We start from the raw sequence: 18,961 nt of genomic DNA on the forward strand, positions 1-18,961 counted from the left end.
ACTATTGCAGTAATGCAGATTAGAAACAATGGTGCCTTGGATTAGGGTACTTGTGATGGCGTTGGTAAGAAATGGATCCATTCAAGGGCTATTTAGGAGATACAATGAATGGAAGCCAGTGACAGTTTGGATGTGCTAGGTGAAAGTGAAAGGAATGAGGAAGACTTCTAGGTTTTTGGCTTCCACAGTTGGATGCACTATATCCTGAGAGGTGGAACAGTGGAAAACAGCCACCATGCTGGCCAACTCCAGAGGACACTATTCACATTACAACCTATGTGAATGGATTCTCCTGGCTCTGTCAATGAAAATCTATAAGGCTGTATGCAGTTACCCTCATGGATCAGGTTTAAAAAGGCTGGGGAAAACGATGGGGTAGGACTGTGGATGATAGATCATGAGTTCACTTATGGACATATCTAATTTGATAAGTCTTTGAGACATTCAAGAAAAGAGGTTAAGTGGGCAGTGGGGTATATCAGTCTGTTGCTCAGAGGAAAGAACTAGGGTAGAGATATGATTTTGGGGAGTCATATGTATATAGGTACTAATTGAAGTTAAGGGAGCAGATGAGCTTGCCAGGATGAGAAGCTCAGAAGGCCAGGACTGAGCCTATAGGGAGGCCAACATTTAATGACTTTTTTTTTTTTTAAAGGAGAGTGAAGAGCCCTGGTGGAAGAGTGGTTAAGCCCTTGGCTGCTAACCAAAAGGTCAAGGGTTCAAATCCACCAGCTGCTCCATGGGGAAAGATGTGGCAGTCTGGTTCCATAAAGAATTACAGTCTTGGAAAGCTTATGGGGCAGTTCCACTCTGTCCTACAGGGTTGCTATGAATTGGAATTGACTCGAAGGCAACAGGTTTGGTATTTTTTTTTTTGGAAAGGAGGCTGAGGCCTTCTTTAAGGAAGAGTGAGAAAGAGTGTCTACAAAAGTTTAGGGAAACCCATATAAGGAGAGAGCAGCCAAAGAAAGAGTCAACACTGCTGAAAGATGAAATAAGATGAGAACTGAAAAGTACCTCTCAGATTTAGTGTAGGCCAAAGCTATTCTAATAAGAACTAATTGGTGGAGTGATGGGAGAGAAAGTAACCCCACCACCAAAACCCATGCCGTCAAGTCGATTCGTAGACTGGATAAATTGAGAACAGAAGGATGGAACATAGGGAAATGGCAACTATGAGTGTGATAAAATTTTTGAGAAGTTTTGTCCTGCAAAGGATCAGAGAGATAGGGGTAGTAGCTAGTGGGGTATGTGGGGGGGGGGGGTGGGGGGGGGGGTGGGGAGGGGTCTAGGTTTTATTCATTTATTTGTTTAAATGGGAAATTTGAAGGTAATTAAAAGCCTATTGGAAACATCTAGTTCAGAGGGAAATTGAATATATAAAAGAGAGAAGAAATAATTGATTTTTAAGTCGTCTTAGAAAGTGGGAAGGAATAGGCTTCATAGCACGGGTGGAACAATTATATTTAAAGAGGAGGAATAATAAATCCTTTATTATTACAAAAAAAAAATTGTTGTGGAGTTGATTCCAATTCTTGTAACCCTATAAGTCAGAATTGACTCCAGAGCATTGGTACAGTGGTTAAAGTGATTGACTGCTAAACAAAAGGTCGGCGGTTTGAAACCACCAGCAGCATCATGGGAGGAAGATGTGGCAGTCTGCTTCCATAGAAATTTACAGCCATGGAAGCTCTATGGAGTCACTATGAGTTGGAATCGGCTTGTTGGCAGTGGGTTTGGTTTTTGGTTTTAGGTTTATTGTAACAGGATGGAAAGTAGATAGGATAAGTATAGATGATAATTCACTTATATGTTTGGAATCAGGAATAGAGGGAGTTCCTGTCTGATGGCTTCTAATTTCTCTGTAAAGGAGGAAAAAAATCATCTAATGATTAAAGAAAGGAGTTCAGAGGAGGGAGCTAATTAGAAAATGTCTGAAATAGTTAGAAGCATTGGTTGACCACAGAAAGATAATAAGATTCCCAGGTAGTGTTGGAATTTCAAGTTGATCAATCTGCCCTGTTGTGTAACTTTCTTTACCAGAATTGGGCAGCTGAAGTGTAGACACAGAGAAAGCAGGTAGTTGGGCACTTGCCAGATGAAGGACCAAATCCCAGAGGCGCAAGAGAATACCATTAATAGTATGTCACAGATTGAATTGTGTCCCCCAAAAGATGTGCTGAAGTCCTAACCCCTGCGTTGGTAAATGTACCTTTGTACGATGAAGTCTGTGACAGCCAGAACTTGACAGGACTGCCTTGTTTTTCAGGGTCTTGAAAGTTGTCCACCTTTGACAGGGTGCAGTCTTACAACTTTCCTATTGCTTGTTTTAGTGAAAAATATTTGAGTTTTCCTTCTCCGGCAGGTATCCACTTTACACAGGTTCCGGCTTTCCCATGTTTTGCTGTATAGGCTTTTTCTTTGCAGGTGTTACCAGTTTACAAAGTCATATCAGAAAAGGATGGATCCTAATCCTAAACCCTTTCGATTGGTGTCTTATAAGAGAAGGACAGACAAGGAAACAGAGTCACACACAGGGGGGAGACAGCATGTAAGGTACAGTCTGCAAGCCAAGGGACACCAAGCAATGCCTGGGACTACCAGAAATGGAGAGAGACAAGGAAGGATCTTTCCCTAGAGCCCACAGAGAGAAAGAGAGAGAGAGATGAGAGAATAGTCCTCTGACATCCTAACTTTAGGCTTCTAGCCTTGAGGACTGTAACAAAGTAAATTCCAGTTCTTTAAAGCAACCCATGCTGTGGTATTTTGTGATGGCAGCCCAAGGAGACTACTGCAGCGTATTTTTGCAGCAGTAGACTTTGAAATGTAAAGAAATGGAAAGTAAAAAGAAGAGAGAGCTGATGGATTGAAAGTTGAGGCGGAAGTCCCAATAAAGATGGATTGTAGTGGGTGTAGTTGAATTAACAAGGTGGAAGGGAAAGAGGTTGTGGTCAGAGAATGGGATGTTGTAACTGATGCTTTAGGAAACAGAAAAGCTATGTACAATGACAATGTCCAAGGTGTGATTATGGGAGTAAATAGATGAAGTGTAGCAGAGGAAGAGGTCACCAAAGATGAGGAAAGACCATGATGTTGGACAGAGTTGGCCATGTGGACAGTGATGGTTGGGCTTGATATGGAGCGGAAAACTGTCAATGAACAAGGGGAGTTTGGAGAGGACAGCAATAGGACAGGGAGAGCTAGGTAATACAGCAGATGCCATGAACCTCAAAGGATCAGGATGTACTTTGTTTGATTTGCTTTCTTTTGCTTTACACGAACAAGGAGAAATAATGACCTAGAACAGGTAATGGGGCTCTGAGGTCCCTGGGGATGTAAGAAAATAAATAATTATCACTCAAAAGGGCTAAAGATGATGCAATGTCCTCAGAGAAGAGCCTATGCCCCCTATTTCCACCCGACCTCCAAACTTTGTACACTCAACTGCATGTTCCTCTCTTAACTTCACCTAGCATCCCTCCCTTTCAGATCCTTCCTGGGCAATCTTTCCCTATTTCTCCTAAGCTTTCAACCTCACCCTATCCTTAAGACTTCACTTAAGGAGCTATAGGGAGGGCTTAGAGGACAGTCAAGGATTTAGGTGGGTTTGCTGGGTAAATAGTGGCAATTCTAGAGGGCAGCAAACAGAAAAATTGGGGAAATGATCAAGTGTCAAGGACTGGATTAGAAACAGGAAGTGCCAAGCTCTCTGCCTCCTACAAATTGATCTCTACTAACTGCTCATGGACACCAGTAACCAGTTGCCATTGAGCTGATCCCAACTCATGGAGGCCCCATGTGTGTGAGAGTAGTAGTGTGCTCCGTAGGGTTTTCAGTGGCTGATTTTTCAGAAGTAAATCGCCAGCTCTTTGTTCCAAAGAGCCTCTGGGAGGACTGGAACCTCTCACCTTTCAGTTAGTAGTTGAGCGTATTACTGTTTCACCACCAAGGGACTCTGTTCACAGACAATGACTCCCTTATTAGGAAAATAGTCACCACTAGTTAGTCCCTGCTCTGCCCTTCTGGTTCCCTTTAGGGCCCAGGTGTAGCAGAGGCTAAAACACAATCGGTAACCAAACGGACTATCCCTGAGGCTGCATCCATATTCCTTGACAGCTGGAATTGAGCTACTGGGAGTGAGTTCCTGCAAATAAGGGAGATCTTTTTCTTTTCCTCCCCAATTCTCTTGACTCCCTCTTCTGTTGGTAGACACTTGGGTGGGCATACTATTCTTAATAAAAGTAACCCTAGTGGTGCAACAGTTAAGTGCTCAGCTGCTAACAGCAAGTTTGGAGGTTCAAATCCACCTAGCCACTCCTTGGTAGGAAAATGTCTGGTGATCTGCTCTGATAAAGATTAAAACAAACAAACAAACAAACAAACAAACAAACAAACAAACAAACAAACAAACAAACAAACAAACAAAAGATTAAGCCTAGAAAACCCTATGGGGCAGTTCTGCTCTGTTACTTCCAGCTGCTATGAGTTGAACTAACAACTAAGCTTAATATTCACCTAAATCAAACATATCAGCCTGGTCAGGAGGAGAAGTCCCTGTAAAAAGGGTATATATGTTTACCAAAGTTACTTTGAACACTCTGTTTTATTTCAAATTATTCATACAATTTACCTTCCATTAGCACCAAAACATCGAGATGTAAGTAATATTAAAAGTAGGGCTGTGAGTAACTTAATTGTTTGTCTTCCATTTTTGTTTAACATTTTAGAAAATAAACACCAGGCTCATGGCAGAGAAGCAAAGTCATTTAAGGTCCGAACTTTAATAGTAAGCCTTTTTTTTTTTTTTTCTTTCTTTCTTTCAAATTCTGCTCTCCAAGAGACCGAGAGCAGAGTACAGGAAAATGCCTTTACTATTTCCCCGGCACATAAGAATGATGGACACTGTGTGAGAGCGGACTCAGGGTTAGAGTGTGAGGACACAGTCACTATCTTGCACCAACCCCCACCTGCTGTTTTTGACCATCTGCCTCTTATATTAAGCAGAGATGAAAGATATGTGTGTTAGGAAGACAATGACTGGTGACTGGGATGGAACAATTCTCAGGAATTCTTTCCTGCTGTATCCCTGATATAATTATTACTGTTAGTTGTTGTTGAGTCGATTCTGATTCATGGCGACTCCGTGTTACAAAGTAGAACTACTCCATAGAATTTTCAAGGCTGTGACCTTTTGGAAGGCCTGTTTTTTGAGGTACCTCTAGCTGAGTTTGAAGCACCAACCTTTTGGCCAGTGGTTACGCATTTGCGCCACCCAGGGGCCTGATGTAATAGACACATACGATTTTTAGGATGTCAGATACAGGGCAGAGGTATTAAGGCTCCAGGAAAATAGAAAGTTTCTGTCATTTGGAAAACCAGATTCCATAGATAGCAAAAAAAAAAAAAAAAAATCACAAATATGGATTTAAAAAAGTCACTGACTTTGCAATGGACACTTCATACAAGATTTTTTTTTCACTATTCGCTTTCATTATATCCTATACAACAATATTTTGTGTAATAGGACTCCAGCCGTGAACCCTGAACAGCCATTACAATGCCCCTAAACCCTGAACAGGCATTACATTGGCCATGTTTTTGAAAGACATGGGCGAGGGCTGCTTTTCCTTTTCAGATGCCAGTCATATCTTTGAGAATTTCCCTCATTAAAGCCCAGTTAGGTATTGTTCATTACCTGGTAATCAATCCAAAGGTCTCTATTGCAAATATAGCTGTTAGGTTACAGAAGCTGTAATTATAAAAATATTATTAAAGATTAAGCACAATATATTAAAAAAAAAATTCCACTGTGGTGACAGTAAAATCATATATAATAAATGGCTAATCTTAGTTAAGGTGTCATTTTCTTGGGAAGGAACAGGATAACCCTTTCCAAACCCATTGCCATCGAGTTGATTCCAACTCAAAGTGACCTTGTAGAACAGAGTAGAACTACCCTATACGGTTTCCTAGGAGCACCTGGTGGAATCGAACTGCCAACCTTTTCGTTAGCAGCCATAGCTCTTAACCACAACACCACCAGGATTTCCGGGATATATATATATTAAATAACCCAAATCCATTACTGTCAAGTTGATTCCAACTCACAGTGACCCTCCAGAACAGAGTAGAACTGCCCTAGAGGGTTTCCAAGGCTGTAAATCTTTATGGAAGCAGACTGCCACATCTTTCTCCGTGGAGCACCTGGTAGGTTTGCACTGCTGACCTTTCAGTTAGCAGCCCAGCACTTTAACCGCTGAGCCACCAGGGCCTCTTATTTACATAACAGCTGTGATGATTTCTCCATATATGCCACTTAGGTGATGATGAGATTCTTCAGAGCTCATCAATACAACCTCATTGTCCTAATAACTTTACATCATATTGATAGTTGTTACCAAGGCACAAAGACAGTGATATTAATAATAATAATGAACAATAATAACTATTGATAGAAACAATAATCAGTTAACATTTACTGAGCATTTATACTTATTAAAAAATAATAGTAATTGAGCATTTACTATGGGTCAGGCAGTGCATCAAACGCTTTACTTGCATTATCTTAGTTAATCCTCATAGCAACCCTTCCTTTAAGATGAAGAAATTGAGGCTCAGATAGGTTAAGCAACTTGCAAAAGTTTGCACAGTTGTAAGTAGCAGAGCTTGGATATGAATTCAGGGTTTTCCATGATGTTAGCTTGCTACAGGTTGATCCATTCAGGGAGCTGGACAGTATTAGAAACCCTTGATATATGGAGCTCTATTATAGTTTCTAAAGTTACTGGGTATTTCTAACTTAGCATATTGTCTATAATGAGGCAGGATATAGCTAAATAAACATTTATGATATGGTTTCACCTACCTTCATGTAGGAGAAGAGAGGAGAAAGAAACTTATTTTAATTAAGTGTTTGCCATGTGCCCAGCAAAGTTAGGGATATTTACCCAAGGTACTTCATTTAATCCTCACAACAACTGTATAAAATAAGTATTATTGATTGATCCATTTTTATAGATAAAGGAATAGGCTCAAAGAGACTAAGCAATTTGTTTAAGATTGCATAGCTATATATATATTAGTGGCAAAATTAGGATTAAATCAAAGTAGAATCTCCTACCATCATACTGACTTTTGTCATGGGCATGTGAACACTAACCACAAACTACAATACAAGATACTATATTATTTTACATGTTACAAACTCCATAATGCTTTGTTACTGCTTTTGCTTTAAACAGTCAATTATCCTCTAGGGTAATTAAAAATAAGAAAAAAAGTTTTTTTTTTTTTTTTTTGTAATGTTTATCTTCACTTTTATTTCTGGAGCCCTTCATTTCTTTGTATAGATCCAATTATGTTTGGTATTATCTTCTTTCTGTTTGAAGAACTCTCTTTAACATCTCTCTGGTACAGACCTGCTGGCAATGAATTCTCTCATCTTTTGTTTCTCTGAAAACATCACCTTTCACTTGGTGTACAATTCTGGGTTGACAGTTTTTTTCTTCTTCGGGCCTTTATAATTTCTAATGGGAAGTTTGCTGTTTTAGTATTATTTTTTTTAACTTTATTCTTTTCATGTAATACGTCCTGCCTCCTGCCCCTTGGTTGCCTTGGAGATTTTTCTTTATCTTTGGTTTTCAGCAGTTTAAATATGATACGTGTAGATGTGTGTGTTTGATTTTTTTTTTTTTTTTTTTGATCATACATGATTTTATCTTTACACACTGACTTTGGGACCTAATTTCTAGAAAAGCTGACACTCTACTTTAGGTGTTTCTTGACTTAAAAAAAGTTAATTGCTGTTGAGTTTATTTTGGCTCATGGCAACCCCATGTGTGTCAAAGTAGAAGTCTGATCCATAGGGTTTTTCAGTGGCTGATTTTTCAGAACTAGGTCACCAGGTCTTTCTTCTGAGGTGCCTGTAGGTGGACTTGAACTGCCAACCTTTTTGTTAATAGCTGAGCATGTTAATTGGTTGCACCACCTAGCGATTCCAACTCTTTCTTGACTTAGGTTAAGTTAACTAATGATGCTGTTCATATTCTCCAAATGCTTATCTATTTTATGACTACTTGATGTATCAAATTCTGAGATATATATATTAAAGTCTCTTGGTGAAATATGTTTTTGTCGTATTCTTACTGTGTTTCTAATATTTTTTGTTTCATGTATTTTTGGGCATTATATTGGCTATATAAAAATCCAAAAATATTGTATCTTCTTTGTGGACTTGTACCTTGTATTAGTATAGAATGTATCTTAGCCCCATTTAATGTTTCTATGTCTTGAATTCTAATTTTAGGAATGTTACTATCAACGCTCCTATTTTCTTTTTACTTCATTTGCATGATATGTCTTCGTCAACTCCTTATTTTTGACAATTTTGTGTCCTTTTTTTTAACCTGGAGCCCCACCATTAATAACTGGGCTCCTACATTGATTCATGAATTGGGGCCTTCTTTCCAAGTATTTAGAGCCCCGGTGGCGCAGTGGTTAAGAACTTGGCTGCTAACCGAAAGATCTGCAGTTTGAATTTACCAGTTGCTCTTTGGAAATCCTTTGGGGCAGTTCTGCTCTGTCCTGTAGGGTCGGAATTGACCTGACACCAATGGGTTTGGTTTTCGGGTTTGGTTTCCAAGTAGTTATAATGTGTCATTTTTATAGCACATACTTTATTGAGATATTATTCATATCCCATAGCATTCACCCTTTAAAAGTGTACAATTCACAGTTTTTAGTACATTTACAAAGTTGTACAATCATCACAACTATCTGATTCTAGAACACTGTCATCACCCCAAAAAGAAATCCTGTGCCCAAGAGCAGTCACTCCCATTACCCCTTCCCTCAGCCCCTGGCAACCACTCATTTTCATTCTGTCTTTATGAATTTGCCTATTCTGCACATTTCATATAACAGAAATCATACGATACTTGGCCTTTTGGGTTTGGCTTCTTTGACTGAATATAATGTTTTCAAGCTTCATCCATGTTGTAGCAGGATCAGTACTTCATTCTTTTTGATGACTGAATAATACTTTATTGTATAGATATAACAAATTTTGTTTACCCATTCATCAGCTGATGGACACTTAGGTTATTTACACTTTTTTGGCTATTATGAATGATACTGCCGTGAACATTTATGTATAAGTTTTTGTGTGAACGTAGGTTTTTCATTTCTCTTGGGAGTATACCTAGGAGTGGAATTGCTGGTCACATGGTAACTCTAAGCAGTTTCTGTCAAGTTGATTCCAACTCATGGTGACCCCACGTGTGGCAGAGTAGAAACGCTCCACAGGGTCTTCATGGCTATGACCCTTCAGAAGCAGATGACAAGGCCTTTATTCTGCGTGAGTTTGAATTGCCAAACTTTTGGTTAGTAGCTAAGAACTTAACTGATTGCGCCTTTTCAATTTTCTTTGAGGAACTGTTAAACTGTTTTCCAAAGCTGCTGTACCATTTTAAATCCCCACCAGCAGTATGTGAGGATGCCAATTTCTCTAAATCCTCTCTAACGCTTGTTTTATTTTCCGTGGCTTTGATTGTAGTCATCCTAGTGGGTATGAAGTAGTACTGAATCGTGGTTTTGATTTGCATTTCCCCAATGACTAATGATGTTGAGCATCTTTTCATGTGCTCGTTTGCCTTTTGTGTGTCTTTGGTGAAGAGTCTGTTCAGATTCCTTGCCCGTTTTTTAATCGAGTTATTTGTCTTCTTTTAATTGCTTTCTAAGAGTTCTTTACATATCCTGGATACAAGTCTCTTACCAGATGTATGATTTGCCAGTATTTTCTCCCAGTCCGTGGGCTGTCTTTTCACTTTCTTGACAGTATCCTTTGAAGCACAAACGTTTTTAATTTGATGAAGTCAGTGTATCTATTTTTTCTTTTGTCTCTTTTGGTATCATATCCAAGAAACCACTGCCGAAACTAAGGCCATGAAGATTTACTTCTATGCTTTTTCTAAAGAGTTTTATAGTTTTAACTCTCACATTTAAGTCTCTAATCTATTTTGAGTAAATTTTTGTATATGGTGAGGTAAGGGTCTGTCTTAGTTAGTGCTGCTGTAACAGAAATACCACAAGTGGTGGCTGTAAAGAACAAAAATTTATTTTCTCACAGTTCTGGAGGCTAAGAGTCCAAATCAGGGTTTTGGCCCTGTGAATTCCTTCTCTGTCTGTAGCCCGAGGCATTCCTGTATTCCGTGGCTTGTAGACAATCCTCATAGGCCTCTGTCTTCCCTGGTTTTGCTTGCTTCTGCATCTAATCTGCTCTTTTTATAATTCAGAAGTGATCAGGTTTAGGACACATCCTACGTTAATGTGGCCGCATTAACATGACAAAGAAAATCGTATTCCCAAATGAGATTACATCCATAGATATAGATGTTAGAATTCCAACACATATTTTGAGGGGGTACAATTTAATCCCATAACAGGTTCTGACTTCATTCCTTTGCCTGTGGATGTCTTGTTGTCCAAGCTGTTATTTATCTTTTGAATGTCATTTTGTTTTAAATATACCTCTTCTCAAGGTAATATACATAAATTTTGCTTTGGGAATGGGTTGAGGGTTGCTGGCTTTTAATATGAGAAATTAACCGTTTAATGTTTATCATTCTCACTCAATTTCTGGACTGATATCTTATTTCATGTTATTAGTTTATCATATTTTCTTGTTATTTATTTCCCTTTTTTCTAACTTTTTTGATAGTAAAAGTCTCTTTCATTATGTTTTCTTCCTCTTATACTGTGAAAATTCTAAATATTTCTATTATATTTGTTTGAACTTCTTTCATCTATTTAAATATTCATCACTTTTTTTTTCTCATTCTCATCCAGATCAGGACAAGACATTTGGCACATGTTTATTTATTTCCAATTCTTTTCCTTCTCAGATACTTTGCCTGCAAGGTCAGCCAGGTCACATCCTCCATTTTGTGATCTAATGTAATTATCCTCCATTTTTTTGTGATGTGTTGTGAATCCTAGCCTCTATGCCTGTGGTTGTGTTAATGAGGTAGGATTAAGGATCTATCTCGAGTCACCATCTTACTAGAGGGTATGAGTCAAGTCCTACCCTTACTCAAGTCACACCCTTCCTTGCAGTGTGGGCTGCATCCAATGCATATATATGGTTACTCTGGTGGGGCTTGCTTTCTCTCTCTCACTTTAGATTCTGTGTCTGGTTCGTAATTGTCTCACCTCTGGTTCTTTGGACTTGAGCCAGCTGATTGTTGTCTGACCTGCCAATTCTGGGATTCACCAGCTGTCACAGCCCTGTGGGCTGGCAGTCTATTGTCTGACCTGATTCTCCAGCTTCCACAGCCCTGTGAACCAGAAACCTGTGGTCTGGTCTGCCAGTTTGGGTTCCTTAACCCCTGCAGCCACATGGGTCGGGAGAAGCCTAAGGCTGACCCACAGATTTGGGGCTTGACAACTTCTCTTAAGTTCTGTGAGATGTTGCAGTGAATTATGGAACCCAAAGATGGGAGACAGAGTACTGAGGGGAGGAGGAGGAGTCGATGTTAGAGATGATACAGTGGTACAGCAATTTGGAAAAGTTGAACATTTAGAATATCTTGAATCTCCACCTCATAGGAACCAGCTTTGTGTTGATCCTTATAAAAGAAACTATTCATTTAAGTGTCTGGGGTCATTTTCCCAGAGCCCCTCTGGGTAACCACTTGTTAACTTTCTACAAAATTGCTCTTACCTCTCACATTTAACAGAAACTCTACTCTTCATGGTGATCTATAACTTATGACATTGTTGATTCTTCCTGCTAAGATTACACATTTTCCCTCTTGACTTCTGCGATATTGCCATGTCTTAGTTTAACTCATTTACTGGACTTTGTAGAGTAAAAACAGAAAAGAAAAGAAAAGAAAAGAAAAGAAAAGAAAAAACCTGTTCTTTCTCCTCCCTGTCCCTTTAAACAAATTATATGTGGAATTATTCTTTCTTGCCCCTGGATGAAACGGTGGACAGAACCCAGATTGCCGATACTAATGACTGTTCTAAATTTCTGGGTAATAAAAAGCCTAGCCCAGTGTACTTAAAAAGCTTTATTTTCCCAAACTTTAAAAAACTTCTTCCTTCCTCAAGCTTGGGCCTGAATTATGCTCAAGAGGTAGCACTGAAGCAAGGGGTGTGGTCATTGATTTTGTTTTGACTACTAAACTTCCTCTCCCACTTGCTAGTTGCTGTTTCCTGATTCCAGGGTTGGGCACATGTAGAAGGAGGAGATCAAAATCCTATGTGGCTATTTTCTTGGTTGATAGCCTTTGTGTATTAGATGCTCAAATATTAGCTTTTTCTCTCAAGGGGGAAGAGTCAACATTCTAACCCTTAAAACACAGAATGGTTCTTTATACATTCCTATCTTGTAACTGGGAGATTGGTCACCTGACATTCCAGGATTCAGGTGATGTTTGCTATGTCTGGCCATTTGCCAATATCTCCTCAGCCTCTGGCTTCCTGTGGTTTTCCCCACACATTTTCTCTCTTTTGGGGTCACTTTTTTACCCTCGAGATGTGCAGGGAGTGGCCCCTTTAAAGATGATCCAAGTCCAGTTCTCTTTCATATGTCCCTTTCACAAACATATCTCAAAAGGTAGGAGTCCTATTTTCTCCCACCATATCACTCTTCAGCCTTCCTATTGTCAGTGTAGGCAACTTCCTACCTTCAAAATTTCTCGGTGAGAATAAGGAAGAGTATTTGTAACCCTACCCTCAAATCAGAACATCCATGTTAGGTTCCTTGAGTGGTTCTCTGAATTCCCCCTTACTTAGGGAAGCACTCTAATCCCCATGGGTAAGGGAGGGGGAAGGTACAGCACTCAGAAAACTCTCTTTGAAGAAATCCTGGATTTTAGACTATTTAATGAATTCTGAGCCTTCTTTGAAATAGCTTGGAGACTAATGGGGGAAGGAATCAATTTTGAGACACCCTCATTCCAAGTCCCACATTAATGATCAGCTTTAGAACCTGGAAGAAATTGGCTTTGGGCTTCTGCTCAAACTACAAGACAGAAAGAATTGCATTTAAAAAATCCATTTTACTGTGCTTTCTTGTTAACTTTCTATTTTTCCCCTCTTCGTTTTTTCTTTTACTTGAAGAGCATTCTGTCCTGCCCCTCTGCCCATCACCCTCAGTTCCCTAACTATGGGCATCTCTAAAAGCTGTTCTCTTCTCTCTGTATGGAAGATACCCATATTGGTATTTTCAAGTCTTTGCCTCTAGTTCTTCCCTCCAACTCAAGGCTCAAATTAGAATGTTTAACTGTTTATAAGACATCTTCGCTCAGGTATCTCATTGTTCTCTCAAATACAAAGTCAACATCTCTCTTATCAATACCCCCCCCCCCAAAGAAAGACTACCCCATTATCCATTTTGGTTAAAAAAAGTACCATCATTTTAATCACCCCGTCTAGAAAACTTGAAACCATGTTGATTCCTTCCTTTCCTTCATTTGGCCCATTACATCAATGTATTCTTTTCTTCCTTGACACATATTATTAGACATTTTTCTTTTTTTATATAATTTTCATTGTGCTTTAAGTAAAAGTTTACAAATCAAGTCAGTCCCTCACACAAAAACCCATATACACCTTGCTAAAAATAAAAACCTTGCTACATGCTCCCAATTACTCTCCCCCTAATGAGACTAGACTTTTTTCTTTCTTTCCATTCTTACTGCCAGGCCTTTGACCTCTTGCCTTGTTAACTTCACTCTTCTCATTTATCTGCGTGGAGTTTATTTTCCTTCTATGCAGTTCTTAAACTACTCTCATACTAATTTTTCTAGAACTATGGTTTCATCACAATACTCCCTTAGTCAAAATATGAAGGAGGCTCTCTAGGACATGGGTTGAAAATTACTCAAACACCGTGAGTTACTTTGTCTTTCTCTATTTTCTACCTTCCTCATTCAGAGTATTTTCTACCTGCCATCCTGACTCCACAAGCCATAAGCAATATGCTAATGTTCAGCTCCATTCCATCGTTAATGTAATTTCTTTCACCTGAAGTGTCTTTCCTAGTCCTCTGGCAATGTAAAATCTGCCAATGTCTCATCTTCTCCAGGAAGTTTTCTTCTACTGCTCAAAACTGCATTAATCTTTCTCATCTCTGAATTTACTAATGTGCCCATCAATAATACACTTGATTATTTTTGAAAAACATCTCATCTATTTTGCTTTGATTTAGACTCTCTCGGTTTGTATGTGCACCCCTAGTCCTTCCCCTACTCAGTGGAATATGCACCTCAAAGTCTAAGGTTGTGCTTATGTTATATCTGCATCTAGCACAGCAAGACTACTTAGTATGTACTCAGAATTTAATAGAGAATTAATTAGTATTCAACATAAAATCTTATCTCCCACCCTCATAGAATGTTTAGTTAATGTGACCGAAACAAAACAGAAAACGAAATATGTAAGTAATAGGAATAACAACAATTGGCTATCTGGGTGGCATCAAATTAAATCAAGAAAATAAAAATTAAATTTTGCAGAACTAATGCTGAAAGTGGGAAACCCTGGTGGCGTAGTTAGTGGTTAAGTGCTACTGCTGCTAACCAAGAGGTCAGCAGTTCAAATCCACCAGGCACTCCTTGGAAGCTCTATCAGGCAGTTCTACTCTGTCCTATAGGGTTACTACGAATCAGAATTGACTCGACGGCAGTGGGTTTGGTTTTTGGGTTAATGCTGAAAGTAATAAAGTAGGTATTATTAAAATAAAACATTTATATTCACCTATAGTTAGGATCCAGGATCTTCACACCAAATACATACATTCCAGAATGGTCCAGGGGCCAGATTATATGGTTATAATTAGACTTGTTGATAATTTCATATGGTTGATTCAAGTCTCCTGGTTTTCCAATAGCATAAGAAAAACAGTGCTTATAGTTCTGGACAGGAAACAAAGAAAAAGACCTAAGATCATTTTCTGACTGACTTTAATAAACAAAATTACACTCTCCTGTATATTTCTTGGCAAATTATTTACAGTTGTAATGGCTATTCCCTTCTAGTCTACCATTTCAGTGCTATCTAGTAATTTTAGAGGCTATCTGGGGTTAAAATTTGATGAAAAGTGAAGCTTAGTGCAAGCAAATGCTGTATTTACTTTGTATTTGCAAACCATAATAAATTAGGAAATTGAGAGTGTATAAGGGAGAGTTTTCCTAAATCAACAAAGCACAAAGTTCTCCACGGATGCTTAATTTGGGAACAGAAACTATTATGATCACAATCTATGGCTACAATAGTGAAGGCGGTATAACCTTGAGCTTTCATCTTCCTCTAGGGCTTTTATTTATCCCCATTTCCACTACTGGGGCTTTCTGTGGGACTCAAGAAACAAAATAGGAAAAATACTTATCTATGCCCCACCCCTTCGCATTTTTTTAAAGGGCAGATGAAATGAGCTTTTGTTTTTAAAAGCCACTTTTTGAAAACAAGAAAATGAAGCAAAAAGGTTGTTGAGATAAACTTTGCAGATTTTTGATCCTACACTAATCCATGGCATTGCTCCCAGGTCCTTGTAGGTCCTGTTCATTTCCACACCCTATGTAGAGGGCCCCTCCATCACTCCTGCTGCCCGAGAGGCTGTTCATTTGAAGGAAACAAGAAGCCTTGTGGGGCAATTACTTTGGATATGCCTGAATTTTTAGCTATTGGCATACTCATGTATTTCTCCTTTTTTTCTACTTATCCTGAGGTACTAGTAACTTCCACTGGGTCACTCGGTTAGTCATTAGGAAGGAGCCCTGGTGGCAAAGTGGTTAAGTGCTCTGCTGCTAACTAAAAAGTAGCTGGTTCAAATTCACTAGCCGCTCCATGGGAGAAAGATGTGGCAGTCTGCTTCTGTAAAGATTTATAGCCTTGGAAACCCCATGAGGTGGTTCTATTCTGTCCTATAGGGCCACTGTGAGTCAGAATGGACTCAACGGTAATGAGTTCGGTTGGAGTCAATAAGATCAGTTCCTATATCGTCTCAAAGAGTCTTCCCTTTAGGAACTTCCACAGACAAAATATTATCATGATTAGATGGTGATAATGATAATCTCTAAGAGGGCTCTTACTGCTTTCTGTTGTATCCCCAGCCTAGCACATAGTAGGTTATTGTTGTGTTGTTAGGTACCTTTGAGTCAGTTCCAACTAATAGTGACCCTAGATACAACAGAATGAAACACTGCCTGGTCCTGAACCACCCTCACAATAGTTATGCTTGAGCCCATTTTTGCAGCCACTGTGGCAATCAATCTCATTGAGGGTCTTCCTCTTTTTCACTGATCCTCTGCTATACCAAGCATAATGTCCTTCTCCGGGGACTGGTCCCTCCTGATAACGTGTCCAAAGTATGTGAGATGAAGTCTCACCATCCTTGCTCATAAGGAGCATTCTGGTTGTAATTCTTCCAAGGCAGATTTGTTCCTTCTTTTGGTGGTTCACCCTATATTCAACATTCTTTGCCAACGCCATAATTCAAAGGGTCAATTCTGCTTCGGTCTTCCTTACTCATTGCTCAGCTTTCACATGCATACGAGGTGATTGAAAACACCATGGCTTGAGTCAGGCGCACCTTAGTCCTCAAGATGACATCTTTGCTTTTTAACACTTTAAAGAGATCTCTTACAGCAGATTTGACCAATGCAATGCGTCTTTTGATTTCTTGACTGCTGCTTCCATGGCTGTTGATTGTGGATGCAAGTAAAATGAACTCCTTGACAACTTCGATCTTTTCTCAGTTTATTGTGATGTTGCTTATTGATTCAGATGTAAGGATTTTTGTTTTATACTGAGGTGCAATCCATATGGAAGGCTGTAGCCTCTGATCTCCGTCAGTAAGTACTTCAAGTTCTCTTCATCTTCAGAAAACAAGATTGTGTCACCTGCATATCGCAGGTTGTTAATGAGTCTTCCTCCAATCCTGATGCTCTATTCTTCTTCATATAGTCCAGTTTCTTGGATTATTTGCTCAGCATATAGATTGAATAAGTATGGTGAAAAGATACAACCTTGATGCACACCTTTCCTGACTTTAAACCATGTAGTATCCCCTTGTTCTGTTTGAACTACTCCCTCTTGGTCTATGTACAGGTTCCTCACGAGCACAATTAAGTGTTCTGGAATTCCCATTCTTTGAAATGTTAGCCATAACTTGTTATAATCCACACAGTTGAATGCCTTTCTCATATTCTCTGCTTTCAGCCAAGATCCATCTGACCTCAGCAATGATATCTCTCGTTTCACGTCCTCTACTGAATCTGGCCTGAATTTCTGCCAGTTCCCTGTCAATGTACTGCTGCAGCTACTTTTGAATGATCTTCAGCAAATTTTACTTGTGTGTGATATCGTTCAATAATTTCTGCATTCTGTTGGATCATTTCTTTGGAATGGGCGCAAATATGCATCTCTTTCAGTCAGTTGACCAGGTAGCTCTCTTCCAAATTTTTTTTGCATAAATGATTGAACATTTCCAGTGTTCCGTTCATTTGTCGAAACATCTCAATTGATATTCTGTCAATTCATGGAGGCTTGTTTGTCATCAATGTGTTCAGTGCAGCTTGGACTTCTCCCTTCAGTACCATTGGTTCTTGATCATATACTACCTCCTGAAGTGGTTGAAAGTCAACCAATTCTTTTTGGTACAGTGGCTTTGTGTATTCCTTCCATCTTCTTATGATGCTTCCTATGTCGTTTAATATTTTCTCTGTAGAATCCTTCATTATTGCAACTCGAGGCTTGAATTTTCTCTTCAGTTCTTTCAGCTTGAGAAATGCCAAATGTGTTCTTCCCTTTTGGTTTTCTAACTCCAGGTCTTTGCACATTTCATTGTAATACTTCACTTTGTCTTCTCGAGGCACCCTTTGAAATCTTCTGTTCAGCTCTTTTACTTCATCATTTCTCCCATTTGCTTTAGCTAGTCTAGGAGCAAGTTTCAGAGTCTCTTCTGACATCCATTTTGGTATGTTCTCTCTTTTTAATGACCTTTTGCTTTCTTCATTTACGATGCCCTTGATGTTATTCTACAACTCGTTTGATCTTTGGTCATTAGTGTTCAATATGTCAAATCTATTTTTGCAATGGTCTCTAAATTCAGGTGGAATTTACTCAAGGTCATACTTTGGCTCTTGTGGGCTCATTCTAACTTTCTTCAGCTTCAACTTGAACTTGCATAGTGAGCAAGTCTGTTTCACAGTCAGCCCCTGGTCTTGTTCTCACAGATGATATTGAGCTATTCCATAGTCTCTTTTCACAGATGTGGTCAATTTGATTGATTCCAGTGTATTCCATCCTGCAAGGTACGTGTGTATAGCTGCTATTTATGTTGTTGAAAAAGGTATTTGCAATGAAGAAGTTGTTGGTCTTGCAAAATTCTGTCATGTAATCTCTGGTGTTGTTTCTACAACCAAGGCCATATTTTCCAATTACCAATCCTTCTTCTTTGTTACCAACTTTCACATTCCAATTGCCAGTAATTATCAATGCATCTTGATTGCACGTTTGATCAGTTTCAGATTGCAGAAGTTGATAAAAATCTTCAGTTTCTTCATCTTTAGCCCTACTGGTTGGTGCATACCTTTGAATAATAATTATGTTAACTGGCTGTTCTTGGAGGTGTATGGATATTATCCTATCACAGATAGCATTGTATTTCAGGATAGATCTGAAAATGTTCTTTTTGACGATGAATGCAATGCCATTCCTCTTCAATTCGTCATTCCTGGTATAGTACAGCATAGGATTGTCTGATTCAAAATGACCAGTAGCAGTCTATTTCAACTCACTAATATCTAGGATATTGATGCTTATGCGTTCCATTTCATTTGGGATGATTTCCTATTTTCCTACATTCATACTTTGTACTTCCCCATTCCTATTATTAATGGATGTTTGCAGCTGTTTCTTCTCATTTTGAGTCATGCCATATCAGCAGATTAAG

The 18,961-nt window shown here is 39.0% G+C and overlaps 1 protein-coding gene across 1 annotated transcript in view; it reads right to left on the bottom strand.

Moving 5' to 3' along the window:
* The window catches only part of CATSPERE (catsper channel auxiliary subunit epsilon), a 165,102-nt gene that overhangs the window by 10,636 nt on the left and 135,505 nt on the right, over nucleotides 1–18,961 (bottom strand). The window contains exons 15-16 of the mRNA XM_049867930.1: nucleotides 14,764–14,921; nucleotides 5,696–5,749 (exon numbers count right to left, since the gene is read on the bottom strand). Of these exons, the coding sequence (XP_049723887.1) occupies nucleotides 5,696–5,749; nucleotides 14,764–14,921 (212 nt within the window). The remainder of the gene's footprint in view (nucleotides 1–5,695; nucleotides 5,750–14,763; nucleotides 14,922–18,961) is intronic.

The sequence above is a fragment of the Elephas maximus genome, chromosome 24, assembly GCF_024166365.1.
Source record: "Elephas maximus indicus isolate mEleMax1 chromosome 24, mEleMax1 primary haplotype, whole genome shotgun sequence".
Classification (NCBI taxonomy): Eukaryota; Metazoa; Chordata; class Mammalia; order Proboscidea; family Elephantidae; genus Elephas; species Elephas maximus.